The sequence below is a fragment of the Alosa pseudoharengus genome, unplaced genomic scaffold (genome assembly GCF_046254945.1).
Source record: "Alosa pseudoharengus isolate Yale_2024_CS ecotype anadromous, Long Island Sound unplaced genomic scaffold, YU_APseudo_1.1 YU_APseudo_1.1_scf_17, whole genome shotgun sequence".
Lineage (NCBI taxonomy): Eukaryota > Metazoa > Chordata > Actinopteri > Clupeiformes > Clupeidae > Alosa > Alosa pseudoharengus.
This window is the reverse complement of record NW_027468640.1, coordinates 26482898-26503351: the sequence shown is the minus strand read 5'-3', so window position 1 is coordinate 26503351 and position 20454 is coordinate 26482898. Positions and strand designations below refer to the sequence as shown.

The 20454-nt window shown below is 40.5% G+C and overlaps 2 protein-coding genes across 2 annotated transcripts; both read left to right on the top strand.

The window, feature by feature from the left end:
* The first annotated feature begins 57 nt into the window (after positions 1-57).
* On the top strand, positions 58-15075 carry LOC143127556 (schwannomin-interacting protein 1). The gene is made up of 7 exons (XM_076289126.1): positions 58-1135; positions 7544-7783; positions 9805-9914; positions 10114-10180; positions 10912-11058; positions 12408-12516; positions 12873-15075. Exons 2-7 carry the CDS (start codon positions 7580-7582, stop codon positions 12971-12973), a joined length of 738 nt encoding a protein of 245 aa, XP_076145241.1. The 5' UTR covers positions 58-1135; positions 7544-7579; the 3' UTR covers positions 12974-15075.
* A 69-nt stretch (positions 15076-15144) lies between these two features.
* Positions 15145-19040, top strand: LOC143128058 (P2Y purinoceptor 3). Its single transcript, XM_076289738.1, has 2 exons — positions 15145-15543; positions 16294-19040. The coding sequence occupies exon 2, from the start codon at positions 16435-16437 to the stop codon at positions 17689-17691; it is 1257 nt and encodes a 418-aa protein (XP_076145853.1). The 5' UTR covers positions 15145-15543; positions 16294-16434; the 3' UTR covers positions 17692-19040.
* Positions 19041-20454: the final 1414 nt, after the last annotated feature.

Sequence of the window (20454 nt, the reverse complement as noted above, 5' to 3'; positions counted from 1 at the left end):
TACAATTTTCTAGCAATTTTCTAGAGCTTGCAAACAAAAGATGGAATCGTCATGACTTCTATAACATTGTATCCTCGACTATATAGGCTATTGAGATACAGTGCCCTCCATATTTATTGGCACCTGTGGAAAATATAGTAAAAAGAGGTTTTAAAAAATCTTCTTTTCAGTTGTATCTTAGTTTTGGAAAAATCCAATCCAAGAAATAAGGTTAAAACAGGGAAACAAATTTATTCTGAGAAGATATTATTTCGTTTTAATCTAATTTAGTTTTAATTTAGTATAATCTAATTAGGCTAGTGTGTTATATATGCTTTTGCAGGCAATGTGTTTACTTTTGTTCTGAGAAATGCACTCACTGTTTTAAAAACAAAAAGAGGGATTTTAGATTGAGGAAAACTGTAAAATAAAGATTGAGTGATAGTGAAGAGTGGGCGAGTGGAAAAGATGGAGGGAGAACAGTGACAATTTGTAAGCTCTAGAAAATTGTTAGAAAATTGTACTTTGTACTCTGTTGTTGTAACAGATAGGCCTAGGCTAATGGTAGCTAGACTAGGCTGCAACTGAAGTTTTGCCACCTTGGGTGATGTCAAAATCTGGTCTGGAACACACCATATTTTTTTATCAGTTTTTAGCCATTGAGTAACCAGGCTTATTTGCTGTCTGTCAAAGGAGTGAAATCGGACACCTTAGCCTATTCTATCTAATCTCCACCCCTAACGAAACGCCGTCAAATTCCTTAAGTCTTCACACTGTCTTTGTTAGGAAGTAACGTTACATTTACAATAGCCTAAATTATAGGCTACTCGTTGTGTTGTTCTAGTTTAATCTTGACCAAGTATTTTCTTTAAAAAAAGTTAAAGAATCATGCCACGTAGACTAGGTCTACTCAGCTGAAGAACTTGGTTAGTTGAAAACTTGAAGACTGAAACGCCGAGGTTTGAGAATAGGGAAAGGAGTTGGCATTGTGTAGGCTAGCGGAGACCAGGAAACAATCCCAAGGAAAATAAAAAAAAAACTTTGAAAACCGATGTAACCTAACGGAAATAATGAGAAAGACAAATATCTTACATATAGACCTTCCCGTGAAGCAAGGTGGAAAATCCGAATCATAAGGGATCACTGGCGACTAACGGTAAGAATTTTCAGTTTCAGAAGACAGCCAGCTAGCCTACTGTGTTTGTCTATGAAACGGGCTCCCTTGCAAAGCTACAAAGTTACTTGGCCAACAGGCCTAGAACTGTTGTATCTCTTTAATTTCCTTTTACACAATAAGATGACTATGAGACGGAGAACATGTCCTCTCGTTTTTATAATTGCGGTATGTAAATGTAAATATCCCTATGTGGCTGTGGTCAACTGAAAACTGAAAGGCCTCAACTTTTGAAAAACGCAAGGTGTCCAGCCAGTAGGCATGCCTTAAATTCATGTCCACTACCCACTGGCATAGATAATCTGATCCAAGATTACCCCACGAACACCTTAGATGACATCTCAGTCTACTTCTCTTTTTTTGTACTTGGCCAGGCTTCAAAAATGAGAAAATACTACCACTGAGTGCAGGGCCTTGTGCTGAGTGTGTATTAGTATGGCAGGCATATCCATAATGAGGAGTCTTGATTCCTGGAAGAAGAACCTCATCCTAAGTCGCATGTAGTTCCGGCCATAGGCTAATGAAGTGCTTGCCTAATTCCAGTAAACTACAGTTCCTGGGATGAGTGCAATGGACTGGCCCAGAAAAGTCACTTTTGCACAAAGCTGTTAATTTATTACCCTGTAAAGTGTTTCCTCTTTATTTTAGTAGCCTCACATGCTTGGCTTCAACCAGTTAGCCTCACAGGTGAGCTGAGCTGACTTGTGATGATGATGACTGGCCCATCAACTTGCCCAACACGCTCTTTTGCTTGCCCTGGGCCAGTGGGCCACTGCTGATGTTGAACCCTGACTGATATGATGTATTTCAAATCTGTATTTAAAGCAGAGGGTGACCATATAGCAGTTCTTTCACATAATCATTGAAATTTGACTCCGAATGCAAATACTGGAATATGGTTTCACTTTGGCCAATATTGTACACGAGGTTCGCTGCAGTGGCCTGACTGATGCTTGTATGTGATTAGCCCAGGTCAGGTCCTCAGACATATGTACCCCCAGATATTTGAAACGAATCACTCTGGGTTCTATCAATCTCCAGCGGGGTGTTAGTCTGTTGCTGCCTCATTCTGAAGTTCACAAACAACTCCTTTTTTTTTTGCTGACATTTGGTTAGACAGTTTGCCTGACACCAGGTGACCAGCTTCTTCAACTCCTCCGTCTTATCCTTGTTGGAGATGAGCCCCACAGCCACTGTAGTCCATCATCAGTAAACTTAACAATGGTGGGACTATGAGAAGACAAAGACTCATTTACATTTGTTTTTAAAATGTGTCTTTGGTGATCTGATCACAAGTGGTCAACTCTAAAATGTAAGTGTAAAGTAAACAATCACCAAGATGCATTGTGATCCGATCACTCAAACCACTTGCCGAGGTTGTCTTAAGACTCATTTGACCACACATCTTTTGTAGTGTAAATGCAAATACATTCTGTCAATGGGAGTTCTAATGAAGGTGACGCTGCAGTAGTGGAATCTAAACAGAGGTGGTCAGCAACGTCTCCGGCTGTACACCTTGAATACATACTGCCATGTCTCTCGGCTTTAAATAATCAAATACATACAGAACAAAATTATTCATACCCCTGGCAAATATTGATTTAATGTTGATTTTCTCTTGAACAATATGTTTGTTCTGACTGAAAATGACACTGCCACATGCCAATAGGTTGTAAGATAATGTGGTACTTGATAGTGCTGGGCGGTATACCGGTTCACACCGTACACCGGTGTATATTTTCGTTATGATATGAATTTTTAATATACCGCCATACCGGTGTATTTGATTACACAACGTTTGGAACGCTGCGCCGCGCGACAGTGTTTCAGACAGGACTTTCTTCACACGCACGCATGGTGCCAATGCGAGGGTAAACACAAAACACCTTATGTTTTTCCCCTGAAGTATGACCCTTAAGGCTTAATTTCTCCTTAGGTAGGGGGTTTATTTAAGGGTGTTGCACAGAATACATTAAATTGTTTCTTTAGTTAAGAAAAAACGTTATGGGATACTGCATTGAAAGGGATTTACCGTCACGAAAATTCTATTGAGATTGTTTAACAGCTGTAACTAGCTGGCTAGTAGGTGATGTTAGTTAGCAACCCACCGAAGACAGTGAAGTTTAATGTTCTTATCATTCATCTCACCTTAAGAATATTCGCTGAAATTATCCAGGTAGCAAGTAAAGCATGTTATAGACATGCACTGAGCAATACTAGCTGGCTAGTTAGAAATGATCCTGACTGTCATCAGTGAACCAAAACGAACTTTTTTGTTAATGTTTTGCCTAGCGAACCGAACCGAAGCTCATGGCAGGCTAACAAGACATCCACATCCACATGAAGTTAACGTTAGCCTACCACTAACGTCATGTAAACCACACAATAACAATAAGGCATGTTTCTGATAGGCCTATTTGACAGAGTAAGCATATAGCAGAGAGGTTTTATTTTAAATTTTATAATTTTCAAAAAGTATAATTATTGCAAGTTGCACTACTTTTTGTATTGGTTTTATACAAAATGTTTGTGAAATTTGCACAGTAAAAGTTCTGTATTTTGACTGCAATTGTCTTTGCATTCTGATTAGATTCTTCATTAGAATCATGAGTGGCTCTTTGTAAACAGCATCATTTTCTGGGGCCATGCAAAACTGCATTACCACTAGTCAGTGTGGAGTTATTCTACATCATGACAGTAAAATAGACCATCCTTACTCAATGTACTGCAGCAATTCCTCTCCCAACTTGTAGAAAATGCTGTGAACATCTGATTATGCATGGAAAATAAATACCGTCATATACCGTGAAACCGTAAGAATTTTGAAAAATACCGTGATATACATTTTTGGTCATACCGCCCAGCACTAGTACTTGATAAAGAATACTTTTCTAACCCCCACAATTGAAATGGACATGGTGTCATTGGAATTTAATGCTTTTTTTAATGCCAATCTCAGGCCATGTCCCTGGGTGAAAAAAAATTCAGCGAAAGCTAAATTCTTCGTCCAGGTGTGCCCTTATAAAGGTTTAGCTGAGTTTTGCATGTTTGGAGAAGAGTGATCCATGATCAGCATCCAAGATGACCAAGTGATCCATTTTGAGATGGAGTGAACATTTCAACCACCAAAACACCATCTACAATGTGGAGAATAGCTATAGAAATGTATTAGTTTTGGGTGTTTTTTTTTCAGACAATGGGACCTGGTGAACTCAAAGAAAATGGTAACACTAAAACCAGGGGCAAATTGAGAATTTTAGAGGAGAAGATCAGGCTGTCTGCCGACAGACCTGCCCCAATAGGCAGCATTGGACCATCAAACAACACAATGATCCAAAACATACAGCTAAACAAGGCAAGAAATGGTTAACCGAGAACAATACCAACATTTTAGAGTGGCCCAGCCATAGTCCAGACCTCAATCCGTCAAAAAAGTGAGTACAAGGCCAGGGGGATGGCAAATAATCGCTCTTGACTCAAAACCCAGATTGCTGTTAAAAAGGTTCAGTCTAGAATCATTGCGGAGACATGGAGAGGCTTCGTATAGGTATTATAAGAACCATTTTGAGAGCTGTGAATGCAAATAAAGATGTTTTATTTAAAAAGGGTATGAATAATTTTGGATACGCCATTTTTCATAAAAATGTTACAAATTCCATGTTTCTACCACATTGTCTTACAACCTTTTGACATGTGGTAGTGTCATTGTCAGTCAGAACAAACATATCGATAAAGAGAAAATCAACATTGAATCAATATTTGCCAGGGGTATGAATCATTTTGTTTTTAACTGTATTTGCCAGGAATAATGTGTAGAGGGGGAACTCTTATGTTCACAAAAACACAACTGTAGCCCTATTGTATTTGGGGACTCAACATCAGTTTCTCATCAGTGTTTCTCCTAAACCACTGTGGGCCTTAGCAGTTTGGAAGAGGTTCTAAGTTAGAATTGTTGGAGTGCTTTGTTCTACAGTACATGAACATCTATTTATTGGTTGCTTGTTCAAATGTAAGGGATGTTTACAAGATTTTTTAGTTCAGATTTTAGTTGTCTTTGAAGTTATTCTGTTTCAGATTACAGTACAGCATATATACCAGATTACAGCACAGGTACATACTTGTATAATATACAGTGCAAATAGCTCTCAGTAACTGCTATGTACAGGAGTTTAAAAGGAGGCAGAAATAATTCCAATCATGTACAATATGGTTTCTATGAAACCCAGTCAAACATCCTTTCTCAGAACTTTGTGTAAAGAAGGTGGCCTACTTCGATTTATGCTCCATGATTAGGTGCTGTGCAGAATACAATTTTAATTTTCCAGCACATTGAAATTGGGTGGTTAACATTTTATTAACTTACCATACCATAGATAATTATGACACTGTGGCTTTTATAAGTATATCATCACTCTGGCATTGATTTATTTGTGGTGGCCCACCACAATATCAACATTGACCACCACTCAATGATTTCCAGGTTGTACTAAATTGTGCTTAAATCTGGTTAGCATCATACCACGCTGCACTAATTTGTTAAAAACTGTTGCATTCAAGTTAAAGGGACACCAGGCAAGCCTGATGCTTTTTCTCTACGAAACTCCCCCTAGCGTCTGTACGTGTCGATAGGTGTGCGAGCCCTCGCTCGGTCTGAAGCTCTTTTCCTTTTCTTTGCATCTTCCGTCAAGGGTTTTCGCTGCTTCGCCGGCTCTGCCATTATACACACGTTTGCAACAATCGCTAGCGTTTCTTTAGCCTGCCTCTGTGCTGTGGATGCAGTATGTAAACTGATCCAGCTTCTCGCGATGTCTGAGACTTTGTGAGACTGAAGGTCGGCGGGTACGATACACTGAACTTGCAAGCGGGATATTCTTCCTACAGGCAGTAGGGGCGGGCGAGAGAGTCTTCATTTGCCCTGTAATGAGTCATTTAACCATATACCAACTTACGAAGATGATTAATTAACACGAAAACGTTGCCTGGTGTCCCTTTAATTCTGCAAACCTACCACCACAAATATAATTTAATTCTGTGGGAACCACTTTTCATTATACAATAATTTATCATTTTATTCACCAGAGACTAAATTTGCAACTTTCAACACCCAGACCCAATTTTAGCAAAGTCAATTATCATATTTAATTAAACACATTTAAATATGAATAGTTTATAATAAAGACTTACAGCCTATAATTCTGTTCCGCTAAACTGGACCAGAAAATGAATGGCTAGGTACAAAAATGCTGAAGATGAAACATAAAAATATATATTTGAGGTACGTTTAGCTACTTGCTACTTCTCTGAAATCATACTAGCAATTGCCATCTAGCTGGCATTGCATGTAATATAATTCAGGCTTCGAGCTTGTAACCGAAGGGTTGCCGGTTCGATCCCCGACCAGTAGGAAAAATGTGGGAGGGGGAAGTGGTTGAGCACTTCTCTCTCATGCCCACATCCACGGCTGAAGTGCCCTTGAGCAAGGCACCTAACCCCTCACTGCTCCCCGAGCGCCGCTGTAGCAGGCAGCTCACTGCTCCGGGTTAGTGTGTGCTTCACCTCACTGTGTGCTGTTTGTGTTTCACTAATTCACGGATTGGGATAAATGCAGACCAAATTTCCCTCACAGGATAAAAATAGTATATATACTTATAAATACATACTATACTATATATCTGAGAAACTGAGACCGTGTCTGCTAGAGTTTTTCCGTAATACAAGCACCCAGTAGAACCCCCCTCATCGTGCCAGTGCCAGCAGCAATGGAGTCACAAGGAGTGGGTGAGATGATGAGATGGACAAGTCTGAACAGCATCAGTCCTGAGTTAATACGAGGATCACCACACCCTGTTCATCTCTTTTGTGTGTTGTGTGAGTTTGACATCTGTTCAAGCCTTGGCATCTGTTCAGCAGACTCCAGCAGAAGAGGCAGCAGTAGAACACACAGTAGGACACAGACATTATTTGCACTTCTCCTCTCAGGGCAAACTGCTACCATCCCGGCATTCTCTTGGTGTTGCCATCCAATGATTAAATTCTCACAGCTACAAAGTCTTTTTATCTGACGAGTGGCTCAGTAGTATCTCTGTGTACTTGTCTTTGTCCTTGTATTCTCTGCCCTTGTGTTTCGGGGATTTAATATAGCTGAGTGTATGAGACATTGTAAATTATGGAGGAAACAAGGGATGCCAATCTCTTTGAAAAGCTTCTGATTTATTAATTTTACTTGGTCGTGCTGAAACGGGAACCTGGATAGAGTTTTTTTTTTTTTTAATCCAGTGTTTTTCATAACATCTGATTGAAGGTAGTTATAGTTATAATTTATTTTCCCAGACAGACTGATTGAATCTGAGGAAAGTTTACTTATATACAATGTATTCATCTCTTTCACAGAAACGTTCTAAACCTTCCGACACCTTTGGAAGATCAATGGAGGGAACGAAGGAGCAAGAGAGAGAGAGGGGAGAAGAAAAAGAAAGTGATGAGACAGAGGAAGACACAGAGGGTGCAGCACCAGTGTGGGAGAAGGACTACACGGAGGATGATCTTGGTTTGCCCATCATGCATTGGGAGGCCTTGAGCCTACGGATTGCAGAGCTTGAGAAACAGGAGGAAGAGAGGAGAGAAAAGGAGGTTGGAATTGTTTGGACAGATATTTAAATGTGTATGTTTTAGCATTAGAAATAATATAATGTAATAATATTTTTTGTTTCTTTTTTGTTTCACAAATATTGCTGTACACAACTGACTCTGCTTCTTGACTGTGGGTCAAATTGTGCCATGCACCCAAGTAAAAGAAAGTGCACATAAAAAACTACGTATTTTTCAATCTACACATTAAAGGAGAATTCCGGTGTGATTTTGACCTAAAGTGTTTTGAAACATGATACCGAGTGTGAACGTATGTCTCATAGCCCATCTCGGCTTGTCCCCTGCACTCCGAAATCTGGCGCTAGTCACGATAAGTCGAGCGACGAGTAAGAATGAACAGGTATGATAAGGGATCAGATTCCAAAAATATTTCCGTGGAAATGCATGGATTCCAGTTGCTGCTACTTTTCCACAGAATTATTTTTGGAATCTGATCCCTTATCATACCTGTTCATTCTTACTCATCGCTCGACTTATCGTGACTAAATTCAAGATGGCTGCAAACGCTAAACTTCGTGAAGGTACTGTCTGTATAAATCGTCTTGTAAGTAAACTACCAGTGCTTTTTCAAAGTTCTCAATGTCTCGTTTTAAATGTCAGGGCCCTCGGAAGTCTACCAATGAAGTGTGGAGATACATTGAGCCTCGTAAATGGTGTAAAACAGTGATTTATTTGCATGGCTATGCCGATGCCGAGGCACCACCATTGACCGCCTTGTTGGTAGCATCGGCTAACTAGCGCCAGATTTCGGAGTGCAGGGGACAAGCCGAGATGGGCTATGAGACATACGTTCACACTCGGTATCATGTTTCAAAACACTTTAGGTCAAAATCACACCGGAATTCTCCTTTAACATCAGTATCCATGTTACAAAATCACAATATTTGAGTATGCAATTTTTACTGCAATATTATTATGTTTTCTTTCAATACAATATAACATAAAGTAACATATTTGTCAATGTTATATTAGACCACATTGTTTAACGTGAGAAAAAAGAAACATTTTAAAGGGACACCAGGCAAGCCTGATGCTTTTTCTCTATGAAGCTCCCCCTAGCGTCTGTACGTGTCGATACGTGTGCGAGCCCTCACTCGGTCTGAAGCTCTTTTCCTTTTCTTTGCATCTTCTGTCAAGGGTTTTCGTTGCTTCTTCGCCGGCTCTGCCATTATACACACGTTTGCAACAATCGCTAGCGTTTCGTTAGCCTGCCTCTGTGCTGTGGATGCAGGATGTAAACTGATCCTGCTTCTTGCGATGTCTGAGACTTTGTGAGACTGAAGGTCGGCGGGTCGGATACACCGAACTTGCAAGCGCGATATTCTTCCTACAGGCAGTAGGGGCGGGCGAGAGAGTCTTCATTCGCCCTGTAATGAGTAATTTAACCATATACCGACTTACGAAGATGATTAAATAACACGGAAACGTTGCCTGGTGTCCTTAATCTCTTGAGTTTGCGAACAAGCCTGGTATACTGAGAGATATCAATTAAAAATGGGAAAGAGCTTGCCAAGTTCAAAGAAGGTTGCTACAAGTATCCTCCTTAATTTGGAGCTTACAGACACACAGTCCAGCAGTTTCTACTTAACATGGAGTTATCCAGATGCCTGGACGAACAATTTAATTAAGACATTAATTAATGCAGCCAATGTTATGTGAAGCTGCTGTCGTTTGTCCTCAATGAGGTCTTGTTAATTTTGTGATGACTGCTAATTCTATTTTAAATAAATCACACCTATTTCATAAGGTTGCATTATTTCTGAATGTACGCACTTTGGGTGTGATTAGAGCGTTTAGGGGGAGGATGTGTGTCAATCAAAAGTGCATAACTGGAAGCACGCAAAAATTGACTTGCCCGTGAATGGTAGTATACGACCCTCTAGCTCCAACTATAGTATGTAAAACGTCTGTACTGTACAAATGTACTTCCGGCACTTACTTCATCAGTCATCAGTCGTGCTTTTGGCAGTTTGTCAACATTTATGTCTTGTGACCTTTACCAGGGTATTGCAAAACTTCCAGACTGGACAAAGGGACAAGATCTCGGAATCCACCGGGACACCTGGGAAGACGGAGAGGACCTCAATAGCCGCGTGACTGCTCTAACATCACGGTAGTACACAGGTGTCACTCCAGGGGCACCTTTACAGTCAACTCCTAATGTGTCTGATTCATAATGGTAATATACTGTATATACTGTATATACGATTTTCTTTTCTGCTTTTAATGGCATCCTTTCTGTGGATGCTGCAAGAGATGGCTAGATGTGTACAACAACATGTAAATGGAAGTCTCATTTGACATCTCCACAGGGGCCATATGAATCTGCAGCTCTGCTTCATCAATGATAGTGAAAGTGAGGAGGAAGAAGAGGAACAAGTAAGAGAATCTGCTTTTATTTGTCCTATAATTTGCTAATAATATCTGTTGCAAGGCATTTGTGATGTTGCCCATATGGAACTGACTCAGCGTTTTTAAACAAAGGAAGGTTGGTAAACAGATGATGATAATGATTTACATTTATTCATTTAGCAGACGCTTTTATCCAAAGCGACTTACGTATGTCAACAAGAGCCATTGTCCCCGGAGCAACTCGGGGTTTAGTGCCTTGCTCAAGGGGCACAAGGGTGGAAGCCGGGTATTGAAGCTGTAACTTTTCAGGCTACTGCATGCTAGCCATAACCTGACCCTAGCCAGATGAATTTCGCTCCGCCTAGCTCCACTCATCCATCTGGAACCGATCCATTGAAGTGTTGCTTCAGAAGGCTGGGCCTAATCAAAAAATGCTTGCATATGATTGAATAAGCCACTTGTCCGTCATCTATTGACGTGCTACTTCAACCACTCACATCGAAGCCAACCCGTGACTCTGATAACAAGTCTCACAGTCGCTTCTGGTTATGCTAGCCAGGCTCCGTTGATGATGTTGATGATTGTGATGATGCATTTTATTTTAGTCAATTATTATGGAGCTGAGGAAGGATAGACATGTTACCCTTTACTAGCTGCATGACGGTACATTTTGCTGCCAGTGTAATTGTAATACTTTTTATGACATGGAGCAAGAAAATGTCTGAAGCTTTGTTCTCTTATATGGTGTGTTCATGAAGACGACCAAGCGAGCAGGAAAGAGGACTGCACAGCCAGCTTCATCAAATGCCTCTATAAATAAGAGCAAACCAACCGGTTTCAAGATGGAAGTCCGAGCTGCTCTGAATGCCCTCAGAGATAAACTGTGGACCGAACAGAAACGGGAGGTGTGTAGTGTGAGTGTGTGTGTGTGTGTGTGTGTTGTGTGAGTGTGTGTGTGTGTGCTCGAACAGAAACAAGAGGTGTGTAGTGTGAGTGTGTGTGTGTAGTGTGAGTGTGTGTGTGTTGTGTGAGTGTGTGTGTGTGTGCTCGAACAGAAACAAGAGGTGTGTAGTGTGAGTGTGTGTGTGTGTGTGTGTGTGTGCTCGAATAGAAACGGGAGGTGTGTAGTATATGTGTGTGTGTGTGTTGTGTGAGTGTGTGTGTGTGTGCTCGAACAGAAACAAGAGGTGTGTGTGTGTGTGTGTGTGTGTGTGTGTGTGTGTGTGTGTGTGTGCTCAAACAGAAACGGGAGGTGTGTGTGTCCTCGAATAGAAACGGGAGGTGTGTAGTATGTGTGTGTGTGCGTGTGTGCGCGTGTGTTTGTGTGTGTGTGTGTGTGTGCTCGAATAGAAACGGGAGATGTGAGTGTGTGTGTGTGTGCTCGAATAGAAATGGGAGGTGTGTAGTGTATGTGCTCGAATAGAAACGGGAGGTGTGTAGTGTATGTGCTCGAATAGAAACGGGAGGTCTGTAGTGTGAGTGTGTGTGTGTGTGTGTATGTGTGTGCTCGAATAGAAATGGGAGGTGTGTGTGTGTGTGTGTGCTCGAACAGAAACGGGAGATGTGTAGTGTGTTTGTGTGTGTGTGTGTGTGTGTAGTGTGCTCGAACAGAAACGGGAGGTGTGTGTGTGTGTGTGTGCTCGAACAGAAACGGGAGGTGTGTAGTAGTGTGTTCTTGAACAGAAACGGAAGGTGTGTGTGTGTGTGTGTGTTTGTGTTCTTGAACAGAAACGGGAGGTGTGTAGTATATGTGAGTTCTTGAACAGAAACGGAAGGTGTGTATTGTGTGTATTGTGTGTGTGTTCTTGAACAGAAACGGGAGGTGTGTATTGTGTGTGTGTGTTCTTGAACAGAAACGGAAGGTGTGTAGTATGTGTGTGTGTGTGTGTGTGTGTGTGTGTGTTCTTGAACAGAAACGAAAGGTGTGTAGTGTGTGTGTGTTCTTGAACAGAAACGGAAGGTGTGTAGTGTGTGTGTGTGTTTGAACAGAAACGTAAGGTGTGTAGTGTGTGTATTGTGTGTGTGTTCTTGAACAGAAACAGGAGGTGTGTATTGTGTGTATTGTGTGTGTGTTCTTGAACAGAAACAGGAGGTGTGTTATATAGCGTTTTGGAAAAGAGCTCTTCATGTACTTTGTCTTCTCCATTATTATTGTTGTGGGATTTGTGAGGTTTTGACATTTCATTTACATTTCATTCCTATGGTATTTGTTTTAACTTTTATGTTTATATGTTCTGATATGTTGCTTTGCTAGAGTTCTTCACATAAGATTCTGAAGAAGCCGCTTGACCGTAGTGAGCTACAAAAGCTCAGCCTAAGGGAGCTCATGGCATTACGGACCTCTCTCAGCAAAGACATTCAAGGTGAAAAACTATTTTGTTAATATAACTATATGTCTCTTCAAAATGCTGACTAGCCTGAAGTATTTAATTGGATTACAATACCATGCTGTACAAATTGTTGGCAACAGTCATATGATTTAAAAAATAATTTAAAAAGAAGCAATGTACAATATATTATCACTCTCTGTGACATATTTGACATATTTGTTAGAGGCCTTCATACGTCCAACACTTCCAATACATTTTCCACATTATGAGACACTCTGGTCCACTGAAACATCTCCAGATATTGACATGTTTACTGTCTAATGAATGTTGCATTTGTCTCGGTGGTAATTATTCTAATGAAGGTTGTATTTGTGTGGGTGTGTTCGTAGACCTCAGCTCAGAGCTTGTTGGTCGCCTTCTTACACGGGACCAGCTGAGGACGGAACAGGACGCCATGCTTCTGGAAGTGCAAGACATGACAGCACTCTGATGCTGTCAGCGCCCGACTGCTGCTACTGTAGGGCAAAAAAAAAAAAAAAAGTACTGTGAAAAACTTAATCAGTCTTAAAGACTTGTGATTGCACAGTATTTTCAAACATATCTTTATAAGGGAACTGTTTCAGAATGTCAGCTGCATGATGTTGCTGGGCACATGCCCCCATATTAATCCCAATCTATATAATTTTTCTGGAAGATTTACAAGAAACAACATGCTTGGAAAATTACCTCATTGCCTGGTTATACTGGCCACCTTCAATTCCCTTGGAATGTATTGCATTTGAGTTGCAGAATTGTCCAAGAATGATAAAAGACACGGGGGAAATCTGACTTCAAAGACTTCAAACATGCTTGTCACATTTGGGTCCTCCCTGTGATCCTGCGTTTAAAAAAAAAAAAAATCAAACCAAGACTGAAAAAATCCTATAAAGTGAATGGATTAACAATATTATTCTTTTCTACTACTTGAGCATAGGTGTACAACATAAGGGAATAACATTTTCTTTTTTATATTATTGTTATTGTATATTTCATGTGTTGCTATCGTCATAATATTGTCAAGATGGTTTTACCTTTTTGTATCATCTGCCAATTTTAAAAACAAATAGTTTTTAATGACTCTGTTTCTGATGTATAGATGTGTCATAATCTGGCGGGTCTTTTATGACCAGTGGAGTGTGGTTACCACAGTCAATACTTTTTTGGTTTTGTAAAATTATGCTGGCTGCAGCAGAAATGCAACAAAGCACATGGTAATTTATCTTGATCTCACAATGAAAACAGTGAGAACACATCCTACCTTGCAGGGAAGCAAATTTATCTCCTTTGTCCTTGTTTCCTTTGACATCCCATAGAGTTGAAGAATACAAAGCAAAGGTTTTGAGACCATTCCTCTTTACAAAATCTCTCCAGATCATCCAGATTCCGTCCTCTCTTGTGCCTTCTCTGTGGCTCTGTTTTTCTAGTCTTGGAAGAGACTGACAGAATTTTATTGAAAATGTTTAGGTTTTTTTTGGAGTTCAAGATACCATGCACAGTAATGAGGTTCCCAGGGCCTTTTGGATAAAAAACAGCCCTACAATATCATAGACTGTCCACCATATGCATCATGGGGCTTGGGGTTCTTTTCAGTATGGACATTCTTCTATACGGCAAAACCACGATGAGAGCTCGATTTTCATTTCATCTGACAATAGAATCTTATTCCAGACAAAGTTCATCGTGTAGCATTCAGTAACTCTAGGCATTAACATTTGTGATTAAATAACAGGAAAGACTTTTTCCTGGCATGCCTTCTAAATAATCTATTAGCACAGAGGTCACTTTTGAAGTTTTTTGGAGGCTTGGTGTCCCCAAGGTGCTATTTTTGGTCCTTATGGAATTGTGTGCCTCTCTTGCCATCCTCCTCACTGTCCATGGGGGCAAGATAATCTATGCCCAAGCAAGTTTGTCACATTTTGAGTTGATTGGAACATATTCTTTTTTTATATGTCTGGCAAAGGTCAACACACTTTCCTTATATTTGAAGTAAGCGTATGTCTTTCCCATGTTGAAAAATGACTAAAATGACATTTGGCCTCTGTGTCACTTTGTCACAACTTTATTTTATACCTCAGTGAAACAGGAGGTCATTGATTACTGAAAGAGTGAAGACATAAATGGAACAGCATTGACATTTTGTTATAAAGATTTTTTAGGGGGTGCCAATAATTGTGTAATTGTTTACACAATTGTCTCAGTCTATATGCCTTTTGTTCCCCCTTTCAACAATATATTGTTTGAATGCAAACAGTTTTATTTGACTTGTAATATTAGGTGCAGTTGTTGTAACATTCTTAAGTTCTATTCATATAGATGTCTTTGAGGAGCTTTCTCATTAAAATGCAAGCTTCTGTGTGTCTTGTCACAGCCAACAAGTGTCTTTGCTATGGCTTACATGATGAGATGTGGGCCAGTACTATTTTGGGGCAACACAACAGCTTATGTGGGTATATACATGGTCAAACAGGTTATGACTGAATTTATATGTTATTGTCAATAATTTGTACAGCCTTGTTTTGTATTCACTGAATAAATCAGATGTTTTAACAAACATTAATCGCTTATCTGATTCCTATCACAAATGCCTACCAACTAAAATGTCAATTTGTTATAAACTTAGAAATGACCCATTACTCAAAGTGAAGTTGATATAGAAAAACGAATGAACTTTCATGTGTGTTGTGTGGATTTTGCCCAAGCTACCTTGGCAAGTTTTCATGGTTTTCAAATGCACGACTCAGCACAAACAGAGGAAAGGCAGGAGACGGTGGGAGGGCCACTAGTGTGCGCTGAGGGAGGGATGTACTGTACCAGAATAGGTAGGGTAGGCTGTGACCGGGCGCTGGGCGCACAGTGGTGGTCTTCAGCGAAGGACTAGGCGAGGACACCATTTCTGTGGCCCAAACCTTCTGGGTTTAACCTCCGCCATTTGTTTAGCTGAAATCGCCTATCCACCAGCCTGGGGAGCATTGCTGGCTTTCATCTGACGGGGATAAGAGAGCAGGGGAACAAAGGACACAGGTAGGATTACAGATACACCGTCGCCATGTCAAGTGATACAGGTATTTATGTGCTCCTAATTGTGGCCAGGAAAGAATTTATTGCAGCATTAGATAAATTGTAAATTGAAATGATTATCTGATTGCCACACACTATGAATAATAAATGGATAAAACTTTTCCATTTTTGTAAGTTGAGTGAGACTGTTTAAGAGAACAAAACCTCTTCCTGTGCCATATGCAGTGTAAGTTGAATATTCGGCCACGCGCTTGCTGTGTCATATGTTCCTCAGAATGTCCTGCCACGCAAAAATAGATGTGTGTTTTGAACTTCAGCTAGAGCAGAACGTTGGTGATAGTTGATTCATCTTTCGTAAGACAGACAGAGAGGTACGTTTAGTCATGCGACAGTTTTTTGTGTTTGGAAGCAGGGCATAGGGCAAAAAGAGTGTGTGTGTGTGTGTGTGCTCACATATGAGGGTTAAGGCAATGGAGGAACAGTGAAGAGGATGCATAGTGGGATGAGCATATCCAGGGGAAGTGTGGTTACTGATTGAAGAGTTAATGGAGTGTAAAGGGTCTGAATCAGCAGCATATACTCACAGGGTATTGCAAACAAAACCAGAGATTGTGAAAGAAAGTGAATGGGGGGATACATGGGCAGGTAAGCGAAGGTAGAGTCAATAAACAAGATGAATAATAAACACTGCATGCTTATCATGTAATAGGCAAGTTATTTAGTCGATAATAACAGCCATTGTTTATTTTGCAGCTTCAGGTTTGCCTATCTTGGATCTACAAGGACAGGCAGATGGAGGTCAAGAGCACCGTGCGGAGCTTGGAGTCAAAGCTCAAGAGATAGAAAGATGAGACGGAGATCTTCTTCCAGCAAATGTGAGAGAACACGGTGATAATGACATCAGACATGAGTATGGACCTACCTAACAGGGAGGGAGATGTGAACATTTCATCTCTTAACCAATCACTTCCTAACCCTTGCAACATCGACGAGTCGTACAAGTACATATTTCTCCCAATCTGCTACTCGTTCACATTCATATTTAGCATAACCCTTAACTCTATAGTCTTGTACCGCTCATTCCGTCACACCAAGCGCTGGAACGCCTCCCTCATCTACATGGTAAACTTGGCCTCCACTGACTTTATGTACGGCCTATCTTTGCCTTTCCTGGTGGCCAGCTATATCATGAAAGACAACTGGGTGTTTGGGGACTTCATGTGTCGCCTGGTGCGCTTCCTCTTCTACTTCAACCTCTACTGTAGCATCTTCTTCCTCACGTGCATCTCCGTGCACCGCTACCTGGGCATCTGCCACCCCATGAAAACGATCACCCTGGAGACCAAGCGGGCGGTGAAAGGTACCTGCGTTGTGGTGTGGGCAGCGGTGTTTGCACTCACCTGCCCCATCTTCCGCTTTGCACAGACACAGTATCTGCCCAGAGGAGGGGAGGGAGTTGGCTCCGGGCCGGCTGCCAATGGGTACAGCACTAACGGAGAAGCGGACTGGTTCCAGAACTGCTGGGACGATGCCATCGACAAGGAGTTCCAGGACTATGTACCTTATGGAATAACACTGCACCTGCTAGGGTTTTTTCTGCCGTTCAGCATTATCGCCTGGTGTTACTCACGTGTGGTCTTGACTATCTTTAGGACCCTGCGATCCCAACCCTGCTCAGAGAAGAGTGGTGGAGCAGGGGGCCGTGGAGGTGGCATGATGTCTGGAGCAGAGGGAATGTCAACCATTCTGGGCGCACATTCCCCGTATGTGAACAGACGCCGAAAATCAATCAAAACCATAATCACCATCACCCTCCTTTTCGCCCTGTGCTTCTTCCCTTTCCATGTAACCCGCACCATTTTCTTGATTCTGAAAGTGACAAACCGTGTGCAGTGTCCCACCATGCGAATGGTCTCAATCTGTTACAAAATAACAAGACCATTAGCCTCGTTCAACGCCTGGCTAAACGCCTTGCTTTACTTCCTCACCAAGGAAAAGAGTTCTCCTTGCTGCCCAAAGCCAGAACCTGTCCAACACGGTCTGCTCTGGCCCTTGAGAATGCTGGGAAGAGCAGGCGAGGAAGAGGACGGTGGTGATGAAGCAATCAATAACAAAGGAAATGAACCAAACATATTTAGAGGTCAGCCGTAAGATGACTAAGGGAAACATACGAGTGCATTGGTCCAGGAGACCAATAAACAGGAAGGCATTCAGGGGTGAGAGGTCAAGCCTGACAAAGTTTTAAAAGGTGCTGGGATGTCACTGTGGACACTGACCAGACAAAATTCAGAGAAACATTAACTTCACATTTTGAACATATACTCTTGTCTGGTACCCAAGTAGTCTTTGTAGTTTTCAAAAGTGTATGATGCATTGTAATTGTTTAAATTTTACTGTCATAAGCTATATAATGACACTTGACACACTGTGTCCACGTCATGGGAATAGATTTTGGATATCAACGCCAAGTTTTAATCGAGCTAGAAGTTTTTTTTTTTTTGATTTGCACACCATGTTGAAAATTAAACATTGTAGGCAATTTAAGTATTCCCGAGTTTATTGATTGTCTTCTGGACTTACCTCTCAACCTGGGGTCGACTGGGGTAGATTTTGGTAGGCCCCAAAGTGGGCACAACCTATCGCTTACCAATCGCTAATAACCTGGGGCACGTTTCCCAAAACCATAGTTGCTAACCTGTTAGCAACTAGAAACACACCCCTGGGTGATACTGAGCATCTGTCCTCTGTGCGAGAACAATGAATCCTATCTAAAGTCGGCGCCTACTTGCTAATCGTTTCTTATAATAGGTAACTTAGTTAGAACTTCCAAATGCTTAATCAATTTTTGACAAAACGGATTGGCTAGTGTAATTAAAGACAATAACGTTATAACACACCCATTAACAGTGATCCCGTCAAAACAAAAATAAAACATAAAAAAGACTTTATTAGGTAATACAGCCATTTGTTCTAGCGGTAGATTTGGGGTCTTCAAAAAGTAAAAAGACTGTTTACCTTGCATCAAACTAATTAATTCTCTTGAGTCGGGGTTTGTATATGCTTATGATTATTGTTATTATTCTGTTAAATTCTATTTAGTATATTACTAATATTTTATGTTGGCTATATGACTACTTTAAACTGTTTATACTAATGTTAATGTAATGTTCACTAGTGTCATTGTAAGTCGCTTTGGACAAAAGTGTTTGCTAAGAACTATAAACATATACATAAACATAACATAATAGTTTAAAGCTAGCCTGGGAACCCGTCAAATCTCAGAGCTCGTTGCATTTGCTCTGACAGACACTGATCTCCACCCCAACCAAAATCTCAGGAACCAATCAAAACTGCTTATCTGACATAGGGTGGGCATTATACCTTGACAGTGGAACATGGTTGAGGCAGTTTTGCACATAACCAATAGCTTCACTGATCGTAATTAAATGACATGGACATATGTTTTCTTTGAAAATAAATAAACAACTGTGTTTGGCTCATTGAGTGTCAAATCTGAATGTTGTTGCTGCACCATCTCATTTTGTTTGTAGATCACGAAAGGGTCCTTAAACCAAGACCTGCAAAATATCTCTGATCAAATTTTCTGATCAAATCCTATGTCTGTATTTTTTCAACTCCTTGATATAATCATTATTATTACAACCTGAAAAACACATAAAATGGGAAGCCATTGTTTGGGATTTAATATCTGGAAAAGTATTATTCATACCCAGGACATGGATAGGATGGAAGACAAACACGTCAGTGTGACTGAACCATTAAAAGGTTGTATGGCATAATCGTTGATTTCCTATAGGCCCACAGCTTTAAAAAAAATAGTGACATTGAGGCTATATAAAGTTGTTTTTGCACCTATTTGGTATTGTATGAATGTTATGCAATTATTAGAGGTTTCCACACATAACAGGCATGGAGATTAAGGATAACACAAGTGGTTTTCAGAGGACTAAAATGCATGTAGGTTAGCTTAGCTATAAGGAACATGAAAATCATGGAAGAAGCTCAATGGGCATTTCATGTAGGCTTACAAAGTACCACTTTTGTACACTAGCCTAGATAAGTAGATAGAGTTAAAATTGTCATTGTTTTACCTCAGGGACAAGAATGAAGAAGCAGAGTTAAACTAAGTTTATGTGTCTATAAATTAAACACAACATTGGCACTTTGTACAATAAATTATCATACACTGATCTATTCAATATAACATATATGCCTGCATTTGGTAGCACTCCTCAATGGGTATCATGGTGCTGACTTCAGGAAAACAGAAGGAACATGTTGAAGTCTAGGAGCCACAGTGGGTCACCACTACCACTTGGGGGGGCAAATTCTCACAATATTTTTTTTTCTCCAAAAGCTGTGTATATCTCTAGTATTTGTCTGCATGATAGCCAATTGGATTTTGTAGCTCTATGATTGTACAGGCTTTTAAGTAGACCTCCTATTGAAAATGAAAAGTGAGAAAAGCGATTAGTTATCGAAGGTTATTAGTTATTGCAAAGCATGTCAACACCATGCTTACTTCCAGAGCACCTTCTTCACATCACAATTCGCTGAGTAGTCTGTGAGTGCCTCAACCATGGTCACTGACCTTTGACTCAATGTAATGATGACTACCTAATCAGGTCTACCCTTAATCAGGTCTACCTCTTATTGTGATTACCTGTGCCAGGTTTCATGACACATGCGGTTTTCAATACTGAATTGGACACACTACTCTGAGCTGATGACAGAATATCAGTTATAGGATCGCAACTAACAATTATTTTCATAGTTGATTAATCTGTTTTTTTTTTTTTTATTAATCGATTAGATGTTTGATACAACTATACGTGTTTCCCAAAGACTAAGATTATGTCCTCAAATCCTTTGTTTTGTCCACATGTCAAGGTT